Here is a 23100-nt window from a genome sequence, read left to right as displayed (position 1 = left end):
CCCTTAAAAAATGTAGGTTTTCGTACATGATATCAGCTTGAGAAATCCGTTGACACTTGCGGAAGACTAATTGATCCAGTAGTAACATTTCACAGGTTGTCTTCTATTTCCTCATTTACTATCATTATATTTTTTTTTCCTTAAAAAATCGGTAAAAATCCTATTTAGAACAAGTTACAGGATTAAGAACAGTGATCAGTATGTGGCAGTCACAAATCAATACAACTTAAGTTTTGTAAGCCAAATATCTGAAACAGATGGAATGCTTTGATTGCAGCTACTCGGTGTGTGATTTATTAAGTTCGCTAGTCAAGGATTAAGTCTGATTTACAGTTTTACTCTATTTGGATACCCCTACTTTTGAGATATTTCACAGTATTCAATAGGTGCCAGACGGTGTGCAGTAGTAAAGTACTAAAAAGGGTTTAGGACTTCAACTGCATTTGATAATCCAATTGCACAAATATCATAGGAGTCAAATATATAGTAAACTACTGTTATAACGTTTCCGCTTTTAACGCCCCTTTTCTCTGACTCTACGTTAAATCCTATAAAGTGCTATACTTTTTTTTTTTAACGTCTATAACGTTCCCGTTTAAAACGTTTTCCCGCTTTTATATAATTTTTTTTTTAAAGATCATAAGAAGGAATAAATCAGAATATAACCCTCTTTCGTTCGATTTTTGGTTTTGGGAAAGAGCTGTTAGAAAACAATTCTAGGAATCGTTTATGGTACTCGTGACATTTGTCATATTTAATTCGAAGCTTTGAAGGTAGAAAGGATGCTCTTCACAACTCGGTGTGCTTAATATGGCACAGTAAATTTCATTAATGACATTATTATGTTAATATTTCATTTACTGTGTTTATTATACTTAGGTATATTTAGTTTGATAAAATATTTTTAAAATCTTTCATTCTTTTTAATAGCAAACAGTAAAAAAGAAAAAAAAAAAAGCTTATTTAATGTGTGCTAAGGTTGTTTTAACAATTATTTTGAAAAATACTACCCAAACAGGTCCTGATTATTGTGCTCTTTGGGGGATAGTTCTCTATAACGAGAGTTTCCTGTATATACACATTCTCTAAAAGTGATTTTTTTTTTTTTTTAAGCATCGTAGTGTGAAATTGGCAAACTTCCAACATTTTGATTGCTCCATGTGTCCTTCATTTAGGAGTCAGACATCGGGGTGTCTGCCCTCCTAACCTAAATTTCACACACCTTCATTAAGGGGAAAGTTCTGTATGTGATCTGATTCATATAGTAATTAAAATGTTAAAATTTATCTAGTGTTAATAAGTAGCCTATCACTAATAGTACTCAGTCACAGTTCTATGTCCAATGAACATTATAACGTATTATCGATATACACAAAGGAAAAAAAAGTGTGAAAGTGTTAATAGAAAAATACTATTATGAAAGTAAAATATTCGATAAAAATAATAGCCATATACTGATTATAGCTATCTTGTGCATCTTCTTCTTCCAGTCACATAGCTCCCTGAGGAGCTGTTGTGGTAACTATCAAATTCCTCCAACTGCATCGATCGTGTGCTATACGAGCAGCATCGCAAAGTATCACGCCCAGAAGTTCACTGGTCCCATCCTTCCACCTAGTTGCAGGTCTTCCTCTGCACCTCTTCCTCTCGGTTTTTCCTTCCATTATATTCTTCAACAGAAAGTTTTCCCTTCTTACTATATGACCTAAAAACTTGAGTTTCTTTTGTTGATGCTAGAAGAAGAATTTTAGGCCTGCCAATTTTATTCAATACCCACTCATTTGTTTTTCGATCCAAGTAAGAAATACGCAGCATTCCCCTAAAACACCACATTTCAAATGCCTCAATTTTCTTCCTCTCAACTCTTTTCAGATTCCGTCCTTCACATCCTTAAGTGGCAACTGGAAAAATTAACGAATCAATGATTCTCAGTTTCGTCTTTAGGGGCAGATCATGATCACTCCATAATTTTATCAGATCAGCGACCAACGTTTTAGCAATTGCCTGTCGTCTCTTTACATCGTTTGAGCAGTCACTATTTTTATTTATTCTTGACCCTAAGTAATCAGATTCATCAACTTCTTCGATATCTTGCCCATTAACCTTCACTTTACTGGAACTGAGATTATCACCAATCACCATAGTTTTACACACGTTCAGAAACAATCCTTTTTCTTACTTGCTTCACGTACTCTCCTCAGAGTTTCTTTAAGATGATCCTTAGAATTACAAATTAGCACAGTATCATCTGTATTTTGTGCATACACTGTTTAAATTAAAAAAAAAAAAGAAAAAAGATATCTGAAATTGCCTGCGGATTGATGTACATATTAACAAAATCACGCATTAATCTCGTTCAAACCAGACATTAACTGAAATGGAAAACATGGCAAATAGAATATTGCCCCAAAATTAAAAAATAAAGTGGTTCAGTCTTATCTTATCTTAAGAAGCAAATATTAGTTGATCTGTCAGTTAAAAGTTGTTGATAGAGAGCAACATTCTCCCTTTCCAGATGGACACACCCACACACACAGAGAAAATTGCGATAAAGCCAAAACTTAGTTTGATTTTTTTTTTTTGAGGAAAAATCATTAAGTTTTTGGCGTAGTCTTGTAAAATTAGACGAAACATTTTCTGCTTAAATCCTTCAGTTTAAAGGTGGAACCTTAATTAATGGACTGGATCCAATCGTGTTATCGCATTAGTAATCCTTAACTGACTTTTGCCTAAGTCTGCAGTAAGTCTTTCGCTTCTGGTTGAAAGTCCCAAACGATTCCACCATATAAAGTGTGCAGTTTGTTTATTTTCACCTGCCTTTTCAGGTGCGCGGTTTGTTTATTTTCACCTGCCCTTTCAGGTGCGCAGACAAGACAATGACTTCTGCCTTTTAATTGATTTCTACCTTCCCTGTATTAAGTCCTTCAGCTTTGGACAAAAGTTCCAAATACAAACCTTAAAGAAGCGTGCAGCTTTCTATTTCCACCTGCCCATTGAGGTGCGCAGGTGTCTAGAGACCAAAGGTACCTATTGTGCAACTTATTTAATAAGTTAATGCATTATATTGATCTCTGATCTCGCAGTTCCGGTTACATTTACAGGCATTTTCAATTACGTTATTTCCTACTTCAGCAATATAATAGAAACTTAAGTTTTGGTTTAAATTGACTATCGATGTGAATTTTATTGACTTGTAGGTATGATTTGAAATAGAAAGTTTCCCATACTAGGCAGAGCTAGGTTTAGATATTTGAGTGTATGGATGCAACCATGCGTTTATTGTAATTAATTGTAATTGTTAATATTATAAAAATATTGCATAATTGCAACCAGTTTATGTGTGCAATTTTATGTTTATTCCTATATTTATAAACTGGTTTATAAACATAAACCAGTTTGTTTATTATGTGCAATTATGCAATTGCACATAATACTTATCTCCTAATAATTAAGGGATAAGTATTATGTGCAAAAGTAGTCTATAAACTTTTTTTTTTTTCCACCGGAAATATTTATTAATTCAAGCATACATTATAAGATATCCCGTTTACAATGTTGGAGAAAATAACCGCTCTACATCTGTTTTATTGCACATAAGGAGTTAAAAATGTCAACAAAATTGAATATGAAATTCTAAAAGGATCAAATGTAAAATTTCATGAAAATCGGACTGACAGCCGATTTATTACATGCGGAAGGACAGACGGACATCGTGAAGACAATAGGCGTATTAAGAATATATGCTAACGTGCGTAATGAAGTTAAAAGTTTACTTTCTATTTAACATAATGAAGTTAGTGTGCTCTGAAGTGGTGGGATGGATATACAACTGAATGCTCACAAACTACATGTGCTGAAATTAAATTTTTTGCATTTAACTTAGTTGAGTCCATAGCGCGTTCAGTTTGATAAAAATGTTTGAAACGAAGTTGTAATCCGACTTTTTTCCAGGATCAGGCAACAAACCTGTGAATGTTTTTTGGAATTTGGTACGCCAGTGCATTATGGCACCTATTAGAGAAATTATTTAGGAGTTAGATTGCATTATAACATTTTATCTATTTCAGAAAGGAGAAAATTCTTGCCACTCGATCAGCCAAGAGCTGGATCGTGGAGTAATAAGTAGCTTTTTCAGATGAAAAATATGGAATAATGCACGGGGAAACTGCTATGCCGCATGAGACTAGCTCTCCCCTTCATCTCCTACCCCCCAGGTTACAAAGTTTTTAAGAAGTTCCTCCAGTAGTCGCCGGAATTTGAACCCAAACCTTTCTAAATGAGTGATGCTGTCATACTGTAAGAAGGGCTCATTGTGTGTATGCGTTATTTACTCTCCACCTACTTTTAAAGTCATAAGTGAAAAAAACATTTCGAAAAGTCAAAAGTCCAAATTTTAATTTAACTCCTCAGAGAAGATTTCATGTCGCTTTAAAAAATCAGTTCAAGGGGAAAAAAAAAGGAAGAAAATATGCCGATCAATAATATGATACTTATTTTTACAATATTGACTGTTAGTCATTTTAAATAAAATTATATTTATAAATTTAAGTTTAGATGTATTGAAACCTTTGGAATTAGATATGATATGGAGCCTCCTTATCTTATATTTTGAGAAGGAAACTGTCATTTGCTGTTTTGATAGTTTGTCATATCTGGCCCATATAATACTTTCTCCGCACTTCTACACAATCAGCTTATCATTTCTAGATGTGTGCGTGTGAACAAATCTCGAACAAGTTTAGTAAAGAATGGGGTAACCTACATTGCACTAACACACTGCACTTGTCTGCTTGCTTTGCATTTTTTAGTAGATCATGTTAGTACTATTATTCTGATTAAACTTTGACAATAATGCTATACTTTGCATTAATAAACTATGTTTAAACAGGGACTTTGACTGCATTTTAAAAGAATTCCTATCTAAGCTTGCATAATTAATGGTCTATTTATAATACCAGTTGATTATAAATTTTGGATGAACGTTCTGAATTTAAAAATTCACATTAAAACACACAAGTTGCTGATTAATTTATGCAAAAGCATTCGCAATTAGCTGTACAATTCTGTAGCATCATTAGTGGAACACTAGAAAGAAACAAATAAATCAATACTCCAAGGAACATAGTAAGGTAGAAAAATATTATGTGATTTCGAACTGTAACACCTTATATTGTATTTTTTATATCATTTTAGCCTCAGCAAAATTAAATCTAAACAAAAAATTCATTTGAAGGTCATTAACGTAAACCATATTTAAAACGTGGAAACAAAAAGATTTTTTAAGCATTTTTTTTTTTTTTTTTGGATAATTATATTCTATAGCATCAGTATCATTAGACCTTTGCCCTAAACTTCCCTGTGCGGCGTAAAGTTTAAATAATAATAATAAGCGTTATTAGCTTCAGCAGAAGATAGAAGAGCTAAGAGTCAAGATAGACCAGCTAATCCAGTACCAAATGGGAAATAGAAGCAAGAAACTTATCGAAAAAGTGAAGAGCATTTACAAGGAAGAAAACACGCACAGCAAACACGAGACCAAGAATCAAAGGGTAGAAGAATATCTAGACACTTTGAAGCAGAACCTACTCGCACTGAGCAACAGACTACGCCGATGCAGAGAGAGCGCTCAGAGGAACACAAACAACCAGATCTTCAATGAAAACCAAAGAGACTTCTACAGGAGCATCCGACAAGAGGAGGGTAAGGACAAACCTGCCAGAAAGTGACCAAAGAGTTCTTTGGGGCAGCCTATGGAGCAGTGAAGTTAGACATAACAGCTGCACCCCCCCCCCCTTGGGCAGACTTAGAATGAAAGAAAACTAAGGACACACAAGAAATGACCAGTGGCGGCTCGTGACTCTGATGTATAGGGGTGTTGCTTCTTAAAGTTACATTAAATTGCCTTGGTTATAAGACATGTAGACATATCCTTTACGGTCAACGATCAAATCGGCACTGTTCACTCCGCAGTTCCTTTTAACTCGTTTTTTCACCTCTAAAAAATGCGTATTGACAAGTTGCCAATGGCAATCCACCGACCAGGCATTGACTGAACCACTGGGAGCAAAATGTGGAACTGTCTAGTGCACAGTTCTGCCTACACTTAAACTTTAAAGTTGTAAACGAATTCGTGTTTTTATTTGTTTATCATTGAAATGATTATTGGAAATAGTTGTTTTCCCATGAACCAAAGGCCTTAGGCTATGGTTGGACCTGGATGGCCTGGGCTCTGTATTTTTTTTTTTTTCCTTTTTTGTATTAAATAAAGCAATTATTTTTATTTTAAAAAGAAAATTGATTATTATTGGAAATGGATGAGTATACTATATGCAGGACCTGTTAATAAAATTATTGATTGCGTTGCATTGTTCTTCACAAAATTTCATATAACTATTGACTACATATTTAGATTTTAAAAAGCTGGGTGTGCTGCAGTTCTTCAGTGCCTACCAACGAGCCGCCCATGGAGATGACAGAATGGGAGATTCATAAGGAAGAAGTAGAATAGGTGATCAGGGAATACCACAGCTTGCATATCCCAAGATTAAACACCCACAACTACTAGTACAAGAAGTCCAGCTGTACACAGCCACCTAGTGGAGCAGTTTACCCGGATGATATAGCACTCTAAGACGATCCTGGCCTATCTCAGTCAAGGAATCACCTACCTGAAGGCTAAAGATACTAGAAACCCTGCAAAGTACAGACAGATCAACTGTCTCCCAACAATGTACAAGATACTGACCACGTGCATAGCCACGAAGATAATCGGACCACTTACAGAGCCAGAACATCATGGCTTAACAACAGAAGGGATGCAAGCAGATGAGCAAAGGACTCGAAGAGCAACAATCATCGATGCGTCAGTTATGGAGCAAGCCTACAAGGAGCACCGTAACCTGTATGCGGCCTACATAGACAACCGCAAGGCCTTGGAATTTTGCCTCATAGCTGGCTAATAGAGATGTTCAATATCTACAAAGTCAACCTGACAGTGACAAACTTCCTAAATGGAGTATCGCCATGAAGGTCGAAAACATCACAACCAGACCGATTCCCATCAGGAGATGCCCTGAGCCTACTGTGGTTCTGTCTAGCACTCAAAACGCTCTCCACCATGCTCAACAACAACAAGTACGTATATACCCTCAAAGAAAGAAGGAACAACCTGTACATCCTCTTCCACATGATGTACATGGATGACATCAAGCTATACGCGGCAACCGAAAAGCAACTCCAACAGATATTACGGATCACCGAAGAGTTCAGCCTTGACACCAGAACGGAATTCGGACTAGACAAATGTAAGACCCACGGATTGCATTGTGGAAAACCAGTAGAACGAAAGTACGAAATAAAGACCAGTAAACAGATTGAAGCTCTGACAGAAGGCGAGACCTACAAGTATCTGGTTATGATGCAAATTGAACATCCAGAATACAAGTAAATCAAAGCCAAGAAATACTATCAGCTTGATAAAAGCAAAGATAAACGGAGGGAACACAGTCAAAGAAACACCTCGTAGCTCCAGTACTATGGTACACCTTCGGGAACATAGAGTGGACTAATACCAAGCGTGGGAAGATCATGAGGAGGACCAAGATAATGATGAGGAAGAGCCGCCAATACCACCTGAAGGCGGCTGTCGAGAAACTGACCATAGCCCGGAAAGGAGGAAGAAGGGGTTTGTCAGACCTCATCAAACAACAGAATAAAGCGATTAAAAACATGAAGGATTACTTCCAGAAAAACACATCGCCAATTTACCACAACACATAAGGAAGATAGAAAAAGGACACACCCCACCCAACCTCAACGATGAGACGCCACCCACCCAAAAAGAAGAAACGAAGAGAAGACAGAAGAAGGGGCAAAGAAGGCACTGCTCCTTATTTGTAACTACATAGATAAGGAGGCTTTCAATTCATGCCTGGAAACGTCCTTATCTATGTAGTCTTAATCACCAGCCGGACGTCCTTTCCCGAGACCGAAGCATTCATGCTCGCCGTCCGCGACTAGGTAAGCAATATCAGGAACCAGAGCCGTGCCGAAGGGTGAGGCGAACGAGGCCCTTGCCTCAGGTTAAAAGCTGAAAAGGGGGGCAATTTTTCATTCTTGCCTCACGTACTGAAATGGCTCGGCTCGGCCCTGCCAGGAACTACAGAAAATACATCACCAAGGACCCGGAGTGACAGACAACACATGTCGACGATGCCCCCTGGCCCCAGAAACAATCCAGCACATCATCGCGAGATGCTGTGCTGGATTGTGAGTGTGAGTGTGGACTGTGAGTGTACTGCGTCTGTTCACCCAGACGCAGTACACTCACAGGCACGATCAGGTCGCCAGGATATAATACGTCAGGAGCCAGCGAAGAAATACCAGTTGATCAAAGAAAGTATTACAAGTACGAACTCCAATTGTACTGGGACCGCGGAATAAGAAAGGACGATTATCTTGCACAACAGACCGGATATAACTTTCACTGACGAGAAGGAAATGACTACCTACCTACCTGGTCAACATGGCGGTTCCCGACATCAACCCTCCAGAAAATCTACGAGGAAAAGATTAGGATGTGAACAGACCATAAACAGTAAATCAAAGAGATGTGGCATATAGAATAAGTAATGACTGTCCCGATAACCGTGCCAACTACCGGCATGGTGCTAAAGAGCATCCATAAGAAACTAGCAGCAGGAGGTCTCACAGAGAACACCTACAAGGAACCCCAGAAAGCCGCGATCTTGAAAAGTTAGAGTGGGATAGTAAGAGTTCCTCAATCAATAATAGTAACCGTACATAACAACCACCCAAGCACCTGGTACTACTACCGTTGGGGGATGGGGGAAAAAGTAGCAGAAAAGAGAAAATAATAATTGAAAGTTAGTTACTTTTCGTAAAAAAAAAACAAAACTTAAAAAGCTACTGAGGATAAAATTATCTAAAAAAGAAAAAAAAAATATATATATATGACTTGCATTACCACCTAAGGGTGAGGGATTTAGTCAGTAACGAGAGTACGTGTACACCTATGGCCCGTCTTGTCATAGCATGGACGATCAGCAGGAATGTTGCTTCCTGGTTGCAAAGTGTCCAGAAACAACACAAGACACTGCACAAACGTAGCACTGTATACACTTTTCTGCCCATTTTACATAGTTAAATCTCATCATGGTGTACCAGCATCTCCCCCATATGCTTGGGAGGGAAATAACCCTCCCATGCTCCTGTTTCAAATTTAGAAAAGGGTTAATGTGGAACACTTTCGAAATTACCATTGTTTCTCTTTCGGACTGTTACCCAAAAATCTTTAGGGAGTTGGGGGGATCTTTATTCAAATACTAAGATTTATGCAAATTCACTATTTTGTTTATATCCGCATCACTAAACAATATATTGTACACAAATTTCCCACTTTTCTGTCTTTCACGCAGGGCCCACAACCAGCTGTATTGAGCGCGTTTGATTTTTCACTCATGCGCATTCTAAAATCATTGACAAGAATTGAAGGAAAACGTGCGATGTTATCCAACAAGTGGCAAAATTAAGAAACATTACCAAAGATAGATCTGAAATGAACTCACCAAACACTGTCACTCTGTGGTTCTTTTCTTCCAACTTCCTTTTCATGAACTTAGCTACTCGAATATTATTTCGCCCCTCACGGACACTACATAAAAACATAATAAGGTTAAACCCCATTTTTTTGGTAATGTCTACGGAGCGGCGAAATTTAGAAACTATAACCCCCGTGTTTAGGGAGCAAATAAAACGGGTTCGGATAGACAAAATAAATAAATACTTTACAACTACTTCGAACACTGTAATAAGGATAATAAGGAGCACCGAGCTAACGATGCGAAACAATGCTTTTAAAGCGGTCACCAGATTTCTTTCACGCATGCGCCAAAACTACCACTACCACCACCTTCGACGAATCACCAGTTACCGGAGCGCAACCATGATTCAGCAATACAACTGACAGCGGTGGGAGTTTGCGATAAACGCTGCTATAGAGATACATCGCAACGAAAACAAATTAGTAAAATGTAAAATTGCTGTTTCGCGCTTCCTCGTTTGAAAATAATCCTATATGTAGGTCGCGAGACACTTGCTGATTACCTTGGAGTATCTCAAAGAGGAAAAAGTAAACTGCTGAAGGAAGCTAAGTTTGTGATGGGCACGAAGTATTCTTGAAGTTAGCGATCCCATAAAATAAAACAAAAATAAACAAATAACAGTAATTAAAAACGCCTTCTGGACAGTTACAAACGAGTAGATCGATCAGAGTGGATCAGTGTTCTTGTTATCGCTTATGCACTTCTGCCTAAATTGATTTTATGTTTGTACTCCAGGACGACCACACGGTCAGAGTAGTTCACGAGATAGAGAGAATACAAGAGACAGAATCGTATTTAGCAGTCATGGGCTTGGATCCCGGTCACTCAAGGCACATGTATTTATGTACTCTTGTGCTTGACCACTCGGCTATGGAATCACGTTTCACTTTTCTTAATTTTCAAAGTTTTTTTATTAAAATAGGACAACTTGTTTACAAAATTTTATTAAAAGATTTTCTATTATGTATAAAAATGAAAACTTAAATATTTAAGAAATATCTAAGATTTTAGAGTATTCGAGAATATTCAAGAAATATATAGAAGGTTCCTGAATGTGGTAAAACATTGTAGAAGATTCTTGAATGTGGAAGAACAGTGTACATTGTAGAAGATTCCTGAACGTTGTAGTTGATTTTAGAATAGTTTAGAAAGGATGGAAGATTGGATGATTCTAGTATGTTTTGCAATAATATAAATTGAGGAGTAAGAGCTAAAACATCGAACACCCGTCATTCAGAAGAATGTTTTTGATTTAAGTTTTGTTTGTTTCGTTGTAAACGTGGCAAAAAATAAGGAATTCAGTGTTGAAAAAAGACGTGCTGTTATAACTCTGTATAAAGAAAGTTATTCCACCTAGTTTTGGAAAAAAAACTAGGTGTTTCATTTAAAGGAGTATAAACATTCGACATTTCAAGGCGACTGGCAGTTTAAAGGACTAACCGTGATCAGGACGACCGCGCTTAACAACTGAAGCACAAGATAAGATCATAACACTGATTTCTAAACGCGGTTGACCACTTACTGTACCTGAAATCTGAGCCGAGTTCAATAGAAACACAGAAATCCCGTATCTATATCCATTGTAAAACTTCGTCTTATACAAGCATTACTTGATGGTCGTGTAGCAGTCGGAAAACCCTTACTAAAACAGGAAAATTTAAAGAAACGGTTGGCTTGGCTAACAGCCAGCAACGTTGGACTGAAGAGTGGTAAAACGTACTGTGGATGGATGAATCCAAATTTGACATTTTTGGTTCCAAGCTTAGGAAGTATGTGAGATAATCAATTGAAGAATAAATTGTGCCACATTGTTCAGTACCTATTTTCAAGAACGATGCTCTTTCCATTATGATCTGGGGTTGCTTCTGCTTTACTGAAGTGGGTGAAATCGTCAGAATTCACCCACTTCAATGAAGGAATTTTAAGAAAAGAAGCCTGTAAAACATTCTTGAACATAATGCATCTTCTGGACTTCGACTTTGTGGAAGAAATTTTGTATGCTGTGCAGGGAATTCTAGTAGTAGCTAGAAATTCAAATGGGAGTATTACAAATTATGGTGTGGCCACCTCAATTGCAACTTAAACTCAATAGAGCTTTTGCGAGATCATCTAGAGTTCCAGACCGTCTAGTCCGTGATGGCGGCTCATCTTCACAAAATTTATTGGAAATCTTGTGGTTCGTTAGGAACAATGTTAGTCAAGGCGCAATTATAAAATTAATTGGTGGAATGGTCTGTAAGGCAGTGATAAAATTTCGTGGAGGACATTTTGATGAAAAATCAGTATATTTGTTAATAATAATCAATTCAATATTTTTTTTCTGTAAATAAAAAAAAAAACAAAAAAAAAAAAACAAACTGTTGTCATGCGCTGTGATTCCAAGCTTTTAGGGAGGAGTGTGTTATATTCCATTTAAGTTTGGTGTTTCTAAGCGCAGAAAAAAATATTCGCGTAATGTGGTAATTACATTACGCGATTATTACAAAATTACATTACATGTAATTACAAAATAATAATGGTGAAGTAATAAAATTAATAATTAAGTAATAATAATAAAAATAAATTAATAAAAGTGAATAATAATAATGTATTTAATTAATAATAAAAAAGTTACAAGTAAGAAAGCACAATGTTTAAATATTTACAGTGCAGAAGAAAGGACAACCAACAACTAACGCCACAGCAACCCCTGGTATCATTTTCACTGAATATTTTTTTTGATATATCAGTGAATTTGCTGACTGAAGAGCAACGCTCTACAAAATCTTCGACTCTTCGTTTGTTTCTAATATCCGACATTTTGTAATTCATCGTTGAAAGAAATACTTGCGCCGAACTCAGTTCAGTAATATTTATATTAGCTGTTGTTTTGATGCGAAGCGCCCACTTCCTGGCTGAAAATATACTTTAGAACAGCAGCGTTCTCAGTATTCATTAATAATAATACTTGTAACACCCGAATAATTAACAATTGAAGCAAATATCTGATGCAAAGAATAGTCTAATTCAAATTGTGGACAACTAGATTTTAAATTAATGTTGCTGACTGTGTTTTTGTTCATTCTTTTTTTACTTAAAGAATTATAGTAGTAGTAATAGAGGAATGTGGTACAAGCAAGCGTATGAGCTTATGTAGCATCAGCCAAAAAAAATAAAAACACATTTTCTCACATCCATTCCCTCTAAAAGTTTTTCCAGTTCCTCCTTGAATTTATTTCAAGGAGGAACGGGAAAAACTTCTATCAACTTCTACAACAACAGATGGAAGTTTGTTCCAGCAATCAACTACCTACTCACTAAATGCAAATTTCCGCACATCTATTCTACAATTTTATTTCCTCAATTTGAATTTATGCCCCCTCAGGATTCTTCCGCTTGCGAAATCTGAGCAAGCGGAAGAATCCTATCAGAATTCAGCGTGCTCAACCTATTTAAGGCCTTACACACCTCAGTCAGATCACTTCGCAGTTGCCTAGTCTCCAGCCGCTGAAATTTGTAGAACTTAAGCCTTTCTTGGTAACAGGACCCCTTCGTCGCCCCACCAACCTTGTTGTTGCCCTTCTCTGTTCTCAATCAAGCAACTCTACACCTTTCCTAAAATGAGGCCTCCAGATCTGTACGCAGTACTCAAAGCGTGGCCTGACCATTGCCTTATACAATGGGATAATAACCTCATTTTTCCTGCTAGCAAAATTCCTGTATATCATTGACAATACTCCATGACCTGCTCTGGCAGCCTGTCTGCAATGCGCAGAATGCGTTTCTCTGGGGTTACTTCTACCCATATGCAGTACTTTGCATTTGTCAATGTGAAACTTCAGTTTCCACTTCTCAACCCACCTGCCCAAAATTTTTAGATCCTGTTGCAGTAGCATACTGCCATTACTGTCATTAACAACCCTGCCAACCTTTGTATCATCTGCAAACTTCGATATTAAACCTGATATACCTTCATCAATATCATTCCTTTGTAAAGGCATTATAGTATCCAGTCAAATTTGTCAGACAAGACTGTCCCTTAACAACCCATGCTGTGTCTGAGTTATTGCTGCAGTCTTGTCTAGATGATCCTGCAATGCATCTTTAACCAGTGACTCCATTATTTTTCACGGAACTCCATGTTTAGCTATTATACAATACTTACCTCCTGTAGTGGTTTGAATTGCACCGCTTTTTATTCGCGTCCGTCATCTGTTCAAAGTCCATAAAATTTGCGTTGTCACGTCATTAATCATTTTGATTCGGATGAATTCCGTTTGAACGGAACCTCTCATTTCCTTTATCTAGTCAGTTCAATTTGCATTAAAATTGCTTAAGAACTTGGGATAATACTGAAGAACTTTACTATCCTCAAGGCTGAGTGAAGACTACGGCGTCTATTTTTACAAATATTGTTCCCACATATTGTATTGTTTTCGTAAGTAAACAGCCTGTTGTTGCATAAACAATCGGTACAAAGTTATCAGCCACTTATTCTGTAACAATGAAAATAATAAGAATGAACGCCAGCTTGATGCATGATAAGGAAGCGTGGCAGACGGACGGACTGACGGACATACATCAACAAACACCACCAAACCCTATCGGAACCATGGCGTTAGGGAATTATGCATGTACATTATATAAAAATCACATTGCATACAAGGAATGTATATTTTTTAGCATTTGCGAGACAGATGAATGCCTTGCAAAGACATTCATCTTCATTTCTAATTGCTTTAATATTTTTCCTCTTGTGCATTTAACTGTTTTAGAGACAAATGTTTCCTATGAACGAGTTGGAAGAGCTTTGAAAGTATTTGAGTATATCTTATTTACAAGCACAATTTAAATAAACCACACAAGCTGTTAATTTATCAGTTGGCGTACTTGGTCAAATGCGGAACAGAAAATGTAGTAGGCACAAGGTTGAACAGAACTATTAAATAGCACCTGTCATAAATATGAAGTATAAGGTCACTGTTGAGCCAAGGACATACCTTTGTGTCTTTTAAAAGGTAGCGTGTTGTCAGCAGATTAATGTCCTTATTTCAATAACGCTATTACCAACATTGATGTATAGAATAAAACAAACCTCAATAATTAAATTTTGAGGCTGGTAAATAAGACACTAAAATGCACGATTATATCACCAAGTATTATTCCATATGCTACCTTTAGCTGTAATTTGTTTGTATTGAAATTTGAATCTAAATTCAACGCAGCTTGATTTCCTACTAGAGACGGAAAAACATCTTAAATTATTGCTGAGTCAGTACAGGTGTCAAGACCGAGGCTGGAAGGGGTCCAAAAGATAGGGATTTAACAGAGTAAGTTCTTTTGATATACAATAGTTTGTCGAAGAGGAGATGAAACCTGTTCAGTGCTATATGAAACCTGTTCATATAGATGTCTCACCTGGACGCTTGAATAGATCTTCTAATTTAAAATTTGGGATATTATCACTGCCATCATAGAAATAAAAATAATGTAATTTTCTGGAGAACACTGATGTCAGAAAGCTCATAATTATTTGCCTGATTTTAAGTTTACTTTAAAATTTTATATACCTAATGTGTTTTATATAAAAAAATAATTCTACAACTAGCGTAATTTTATTTAAAATAGAGATACACTTTTAAAAATATTGTAATATATTGATCTTGTAACCTGGTTTATTTTTAAAGTAGCTCTTATGGTGAGAAAGGATGTCCTCCCTTGGATTAAAACATGATACTAGTAATAAATAGTTTCATACATTCTGAAAAATCATAGAACACAGTATCACGCCCAAAATGGAGGCAAATTTTTACTTTATTTTACCCTTATACATCGGGTTCTTGAAGCTGTCATAGACATTCTCTCAGGTATGCCAAGAACATTCTCTGAGACATTCTCTCAGGTATCACAAGTGGGCCTTGCTACTTGTGAGTCTACAACGCTAAGGGAACTGATATTCGGGTGACACTCAAGTCAAAGTGGACCTAATTTCGGCGAAGTCCAGTCGGTCTCTGATAGCTAGCACCTTCATGATGGTGGTGCTGTTAAAATCCCTGGGTATAACCCCGGAGTTGCATGTCTTGAAATACGGCATCTAGCATACTAGAGGTAACCACCCAGGTGCGAACCAATGTAAGCAGGGGTCGAGGTGTGGCGCCCACACCACACGGAGGAATGCCGCCCCTCTGTGTTACCGGGCAATACTAGGTGGTAGATGACTCTCATCAACCAGTGCAATATCATCACTTTGCTTATTGGAGGCTTGAAGTGGTGGAACCCATGTTTAATCTCCAGAGCAAAGCTCTGGCAACCCGTATATCTTCCATCATGCAGTACGATTGGTGTCTTTTGAGGTTATGATGGACATCAAGGCGAGATCTAATCTTCATTGCATTTCGAGGGTACAGCTCTAAAACGGTATTCGCAGCCCGGCCGCTGGATAGTTCACCACACCGAACCTATTGGTAATTCTCTAGAAAGCAAGTGCTAGTGCTGCCTCTACTCTGCCAAATAGTGACTGGAGGGAGTCCGAGTAGTGTGTATGTGGGGGCATTGTAGAGGCCACGTTATGTCAAAGAGTTGGGTATATTCTTGCCATGTGTACGGCATATCCAGAAATGTCATTTCTTCATAAAGCATGGCCTCCAAACCTTTTTCTTATTACTGAATACATCATGAATTATCAAACTAATAGAACAAACTTATCTCCGAAAAGAGCTAAACCTCCCATACACTTCCTCGTTCGTTTCATAAATATACATAGTCTGAGTTCTAACCTCTATAATATCCATTTCCACTTAGTGTCATTCATTCATTTATTAATTACACACAATATACAGTCTCAAGATTAAGTACATAAAGTATATACACATTTATATACAAGATATATTTAGATGCTCTGTACATATCATTAAGTGTGTGTTCTTTAATCAGGGTGGCTTCCAGGCATAACCCAACTCCACCTTGGAAACTTGTGAATGTGTAGAGTCTCTACAAAGAAGAAATCTTTATTGTACAGTAAAGATACAATAATGTGCCCTACACAACAGGAGGCCAGGGACTTGAGAAGGTTATGGGGTAATATAAAAACATGTACAGAAAAACAAAAAGATAACATAACATGAAATTAACTTAAAAACGTGGCATTAAACCATGCTATAGATATGAGTATACAGTATACATAGTTCTGAGGCAGACAGTACACCAAGGTATATTTCATACGTACAAAGCACATACATATATGCTTAAAAGTCAGAGTATTTCACAGGCGTGCATTAAATCGGTATACGGTTTCGCATTTTCTTGTGAACGGTTTGAAAAGTACCTGCGACGTGCCGTTCTGCGCCTCACAGCAGATAGCAGGGGTAAAACAAAAGCGGAACAAGTTCGGCCAACGAGCGCCTGTGATTGCGATCCGAAGCGAATTTCTGGAGGTCTGCTCCGATCATTAGCAGGGCTTGTATTGTAGGAAGTACTAGACTGGATAGAAATCTGTCACTGATCTTCAGTCTGTTCCGCTGTAGCTAAAGGAGAGGAGTGGCTCTTAGGGAAGAAAGTGGAACATGCCACTGACATAACTCCCAGAAGTCAGGGGAGATGATCTTGCCAACCAGCATTTTGATTGTGGTCACAGTTCTCCTCATGCGTATTATTTGAGGCAGCCGCGGGATTTGAAGTTGGTCGGCCATGCTGGTGGTCCTATGTTGATGGAGGGGGGGAAGCCGATGTTTGCGGGTTGCCCACTTCAGTATCCAGTATTCTCTGGAGAGGATGGGCTTCATGAGAGAAGGTATCGCAGAGGCTCATATTTCAGAGGCATATAGAAAGGTAGGATACAAAACAGTTTGCAGATAACTGATTGCAGTTCTTGCGTCTGTGTTGTGAAGAAGATGCTGACGGGCAATCCAGCGCATTCGGCTGATCTTGCGTGTAGAACACATTCGATGTGACAATTGAACCTAAGGTCTGGGTCGAAGGTTACATTGAGATCTTTGTGCTTAGTAACACTTGGAATAATTGCACCCTCCAGTGAGGGTTCTATGAATGTGGGACACTTCTTCAGAGAGAAAACCATGAGAACGGATTTTTGGGGATTAGCCTGGAAGAGTATATTGAATTATTTGGGTTTGGTTTTACTGTAGTGCAATTCGCGCATGAAATCCCGCACCCACCGAAGGTAGTGCAATTGTGGGTGCCAGCAATCCCGCGGAGCCACACACACACACACACACACACACACACACACACACACACACACACACACACACACACACACACACACACACACACACACACACACACACACACACACACACAAATAATCAATATTCTGGATGGCGCGCAACTACAAACTTCAAAAATCATAGTTTAACTGAATATCTCTTCGTTTGCTGTTCCACAAGCACCATAACCTCAAAATCCAATAAAGATACTATCCAGCAATTGTCCAACAGTCCACTATGGAAAATAGAACCATTAGAGTACAAGACCCGACGCAGTGAATCATGTCCAGCCTCCCAGAATTCAGGTCTTCCTGATCGCAGCGCAAAAGAACTAACCAGAGCACCAGACTCACCACCATGAATCAAGTCCAGCTGCCAGCCAGATTAGAATCCAATAGTTGAAGGCAATGTTCTCCAAAATCAGATTACCGACAAAGAAATCGGGTCCAACAAGAAACTGCCACTCACAGTTTGACAAACCCCATATACTTTTTCTGATAGAATCCCAGTTATCGATTTATTCACCCACTTTCTCGTCTCAGTTGCCCGAATTATTCGCTGTATGTGTCCTTTCACTTCAGAGATGGTACTTATGCATATGTCCTTTCTGAAATTCCTTCTCAGAGACTTAGTAATTTTAAATCTCCTCTTTTTGATCTTCAGTGGCTTAAAATCTCTCTACCACATTCTGTCAAATTCATCTGTTGCTTCTACTGTTCTCCCAACTCCACTAATCATTTGGAACTCTTTGAAATTTGACTTTCTCCAATCCAACTTTCCTAACAGTGACGTAACTTCTTTGGTGATTTTAATCGTTACAACTCCAGCTGGCTTCTATTTTCTAGTTACATGGATCCAGCTGGTTGAGCACCCCAGAGCACAACTTAGTGATAGTCTCTTCTCCAAGGGAGACTTTCTCTCGTGGCTGTTCTCAACCTCGTGTTGTATGGCATTACAAGAATGCAAAATGGGATGATCTGCGAGATTTATTTTCCTTTGTCGGATTACTGTTTCTAATCTTCTGATGTCAACGTTTGCTCACATCATTTACGTGAAATTATTCGTGTAGAGATGAAATCCTTTATTCCACTTGAAATCTGGTCTTTTATCTAAACCTTGGTTTTGCAATAAATATGCTAATGCTTTTCAGGATAAGAATGTTGCATATTGGAATTGGCTTGTATCAAAATCTCCAGGTTCATTTTTTGCATGCACCAAAACTCGTAATATTTGTAAAGCAGTTATTAATTAGTTAGTCCAGACTAGATTTCAAACAGACTAAGAGTAAAAAACTTGCTTATTGTCTAAATAGTAGTCGAGCATTCTGGTCTCTTGCCAAAGCTATTTGCCGCAACTTTTGCCCATTTCTGTTCCCACCTCTATCAAGACCAGATGGTTCTATTATCACTTCAGGCAAAGATAAAGCTGGCCTGCTAGCATCCTACTTTTCTTCTAACTAGTACATTGATAATCTTAGTAAACCGCCTCCTACCATCCCCAGGAAAATTCATTCAATGCCGCCTGTGGTCTTCAGTCAAAAAGATTTTTAGCAATCTTGATGCTAAGAAAGTTCTAGGTCCTGATGGTATTTTACTACAGTACTTGTTTTTAAAACCTGTGCTCCTGAACTTACTCCTGTTCTGTCTCGCCTTTTTTCACTTTCTTATTTTAAAGGTGCTTTCCTTTCTGCTTGGAAATTGCTCATATCCAGTCAGTTCCTAAAACGGGTAACGAATTCCTCCCACCAAATTACCTTCCCTCTTTCTAAAGTAATGGAAAAAAATCAATTAACTGTCAACTCTTAAACTATCTAGAAACCTGCCATCTTATCAACGATCGCCAGTATGGATTCCGTCAGTGTCGATCCACTGGTGATATTCTGGCTTATGTTACCCATCTATGGACAAATCAAGGAGAAAACTTTGAAATTCAAGCAGTTTGCTCTTGACAGTTCAAAGGCTTTTGACCGTATTTGGCATAAAGATCTTAAAAATAAGCTTCCATCTTATGGTTTGCCAATTGTTTTTTTTTTTTGTAACTGATATCTAATATCCAGTTTTCTCCCTGATCGTTCACTGCTGGTGATGGTAGATGACTCTCTGTATTCTTACTTCTCCACTAATGTTGGTGTTCCCCAAGGTTCGGTTCTTTCTCCCACTCTTTTCCTCTTATATATTAATGACCTTCCATATACTGGAAATCCTATCCATAGTTTTACTAATGATAGCAAATTGTATTCCACCTTGAAGTTTGAGAAACCTTGCTCTGTACAAACAGCTTCAAATTTTCGAATGCTCACCACCAATTCTTAAATGCTGATATCCAAGTAATTCTCCAGTGGTGCAAAGACAGTTTAGTTTATTACAATCTTTCTAAAACTTAATCCTGTCTCGCATCTAGCTAAAACGATTCTTCTGCTCTTCCGTTTGTGTGTATATATATATGTATGTATATATATATATATATATTGCTTCCTCTGCCTATAAGAAACTGGGGTTTCTCTTTCGACCTCGGCGTTACTTTTCTTCCAAACAGCTGTTCATTCTGTACAAATCGCAAATCCGCCCTGCCATGGAATATTGTTCCCACATCTGGGGTGGTGCCCCCAAAACCTCTCTCAGGCTTCTAGATTCCGTTCAAAAGAAAGCAGTTAGGTTAATTAATGACTCATCTCTAACAGTCTCTCTCTCTCTCTCTCTCTCTCTCTCTCTCTCTCTCTCTCTCTCTCTCTCTCTCTCTACTCTTTCTCATAGACGCTCTGTTTCTACTGCATGCCTTTTCTATAGATACTTCCATGGGCACTGTTTTTTTGAATTGGCTTCTCAGAGTTCAGCGTTGAGGCCCTCTTATTTTTGATTTTTCTCAGTGGAGGGTGTACAAGGAAAGCTCTCTGTTTGATGATTTCAAGGTAGGTAGGATGATACACAATCGATACCAGGATATGCTGATTTAAAATTGTCACTATGATCTGATGTGACAGTTTCTTTTTTGTGTATGCAGTCGTCCAAGAAGACTCAGGATGTATTAACGATGATATTATTAATGATCGACAAAACCTTTACCGACTAGGGAGAAGTATATTATTATTTCGTTTTATAAAACGGTGAAACCTTATTTGGAATATAGTATTCAGATCTGGAGGCCTCGCCTTTAAAAGGACATGTAACTTCTAGGATCCACGAAAAGCAACTAGATTGGTTGAGAGTGCTATGGTTATTTCCATAACGAATTGCTTAAAAAATGTGGTCTGCATAGCCTGGAGAATAAAAACATCAGGGGTAATCTGATAAAGGTAAACCCCTTAAAGGAATTTTCGCGTTGGTGGTGAAACATTTGGAAGAAATGAAAGATTAGATCATATTAGCCTCGAATAAATTCACCTTTGGGCAACGTTTGTCGATCATTTGGATAAGTAGCCTCCCAGCGTGGTTGTAGTAGAGAGTCTGACTAATTTAAGGGCAGAATTGGATTATTATTTTTTGAGAAATGTGTAAATTGAGATTGGCCCAGGGATTTTATTAGTTATTATTTTTTTTTTTCCAATGCAGAATAAATTTGGTTCCTCGCATCACTTGGCCTGATTATCACTAATACTAACTGTTTGACAGCTTCAAACTCGTGACTAAGAGAAAGGGTGTAATTCAAGTTAAGAATGAATTAAACAAAGATAAAAGTAATGTGCGTGAGCACACCCGTTTTTTCAGAGATAGCGAAATTCAGTTAATGGCCAAATATCTCAAGTGCAGGCCGTTCTACAGATGTGCATTGCTCAGGTGATAATCACGTGAAACTGTTCCTGTAGCAGCCTTTTTTAATTTTAATATGCGGTTATACTGTATAGTTCTAAAAATATTTATGCAGTTGCAAAGCTCTTTCTTTGAATACGTAGAGTCTAACTTGACAGAACTCTTGAAATTTCTTAAACAGTAATAGTGGCCAGTCACTTACAAATTCGCGCTTACTCAAAATGCATTTTGTGATCCCAAATATGAAAGTCACGTATGTGTAAAATGTATATGCAGAGCTCTTATAACTTTAAATATATATTACTATTTCATGGTACATCCGTCTGAGACCGACTAACTCGGCCACTCTTGAAAAAGTCCATCTATCTTTCACTCCTGAGAGAAACTATTATCCTCCTCCCGGGGAGAGGATAATACTTTCCTGAAGTGTTTTTATATTCGTGGCATGTGCTTACAATAAAAATATATTTATTTGTTAACTTCGGCCAGAAATGGATATCGCCCTCATAGGTAGGGCAGTCTTCCCCACCCGGGGGAAAAGACCTGAGTTCGAATCCTGGAAGGACGCAAGGAATTTTTATGAGCCTTTTTCACAATGTGGCTGAGTCAGTCGGACTTAGCACGGAAAATCTGTTTTTTCATCCAGAAACAGAAAATTGGGTTGTTGGAGCTGGAAGCCCCAACAACCCAATCTGTCCAATGGGGTTTCCAGCTTCAACAACCCCAACCAGCACTTCATGATTCAAAAATCTCATTCGTCCGTATTTATTCAGAGAAAAGGAAAACTACAGTGAAATGTAGGTAGGGCAGTTTTTTACTGCAATGGGTACAACATAAAAATAAATGTATTCAGCTAATTCAGTGTAGTTTTCCTTTGACTTAAAGGAAAATGGCAACTGACAAATACTACGTATAAATAACCTTGGCGGAAGGTAAAAAATAGCAAAGTATATGTTGATGTGTGAATTCAGATAAGTGAAGTATGTGGAAATAAAATCTAGGCTGATAACAGCTGAGCAGAACCGGTAACCTAGAGTGACCAAGATAAATTTATGGCGTACACAAATTCTTTCTGATAGCGCATTATCATTTCTTTGTAGTGTCGTGATTTTGATGGGTTTTATCTCTATCAATTTGACATTTTAGCAATTTAAAGAAAAGGGGAGGGAGCGCCAAAATCGATTTTGGCGCTCCCTCCATTAGGTTTTCTCTTCCATCAAAACCTAAGAATTGACATATTAAAGTAGGCACAGAGGTAAGCTAATTATTAGCGTTCCTAATTACATGGTTCTGATATTATAGAGGAAATGAGCCGTTCGACGAAAATGATGTCGGGGCTTTTTTTTTTTTTAATTAGCACCAAGGCAACTCAATAATGAGGTGTGGTATCTGTACATTGCATTCGATTTAATACCAGTTTGTTTACAAGATGGAAACTCACATGAAAACTCTACTTCGGAGTTTGAGCCTGCTGACTCAACCTCAATTTAAATAACCTCAATAAGGTCCTCACCTCGAACAGGATTTAAA

The 23100-nt window shown here is 37.8% G+C and overlaps 1 protein-coding gene across 1 annotated transcript in view; it reads right to left on the bottom strand.

Annotated features, from left to right (window-relative positions):
• The window catches only part of LOC150084347 (uncharacterized), a 45559-nt gene extending 35689 nt beyond the window's left edge, over positions 1–9870 (bottom strand). Inside the window, exon 1 of the mRNA XM_090375985.1 lies at positions 9588–9870. Coding sequence (XP_090232111.1) covers positions 9588–9705 — 118 coding nt within the window. The 5' untranslated portion in view covers positions 9706–9870. The remainder of the gene's footprint in view (positions 1–9587) is intronic.
• Between the last annotated feature and the right edge of the window lie 13230 nt (positions 9871–23100).

Source organism: Mastigoproctus giganteus, chromosome 6 (genome assembly GCF_048544385.1).
Source record: "Mastigoproctus giganteus isolate SK-2022 chromosome 6, ASM4854438v1, whole genome shotgun sequence".
In the NCBI taxonomy this organism is placed as follows: Eukaryota; Metazoa; Arthropoda; class Arachnida; order Uropygi; family Thelyphonidae; genus Mastigoproctus; species Mastigoproctus giganteus.
This window is presented reverse-complemented; position numbering and strand designations above follow the sequence as displayed.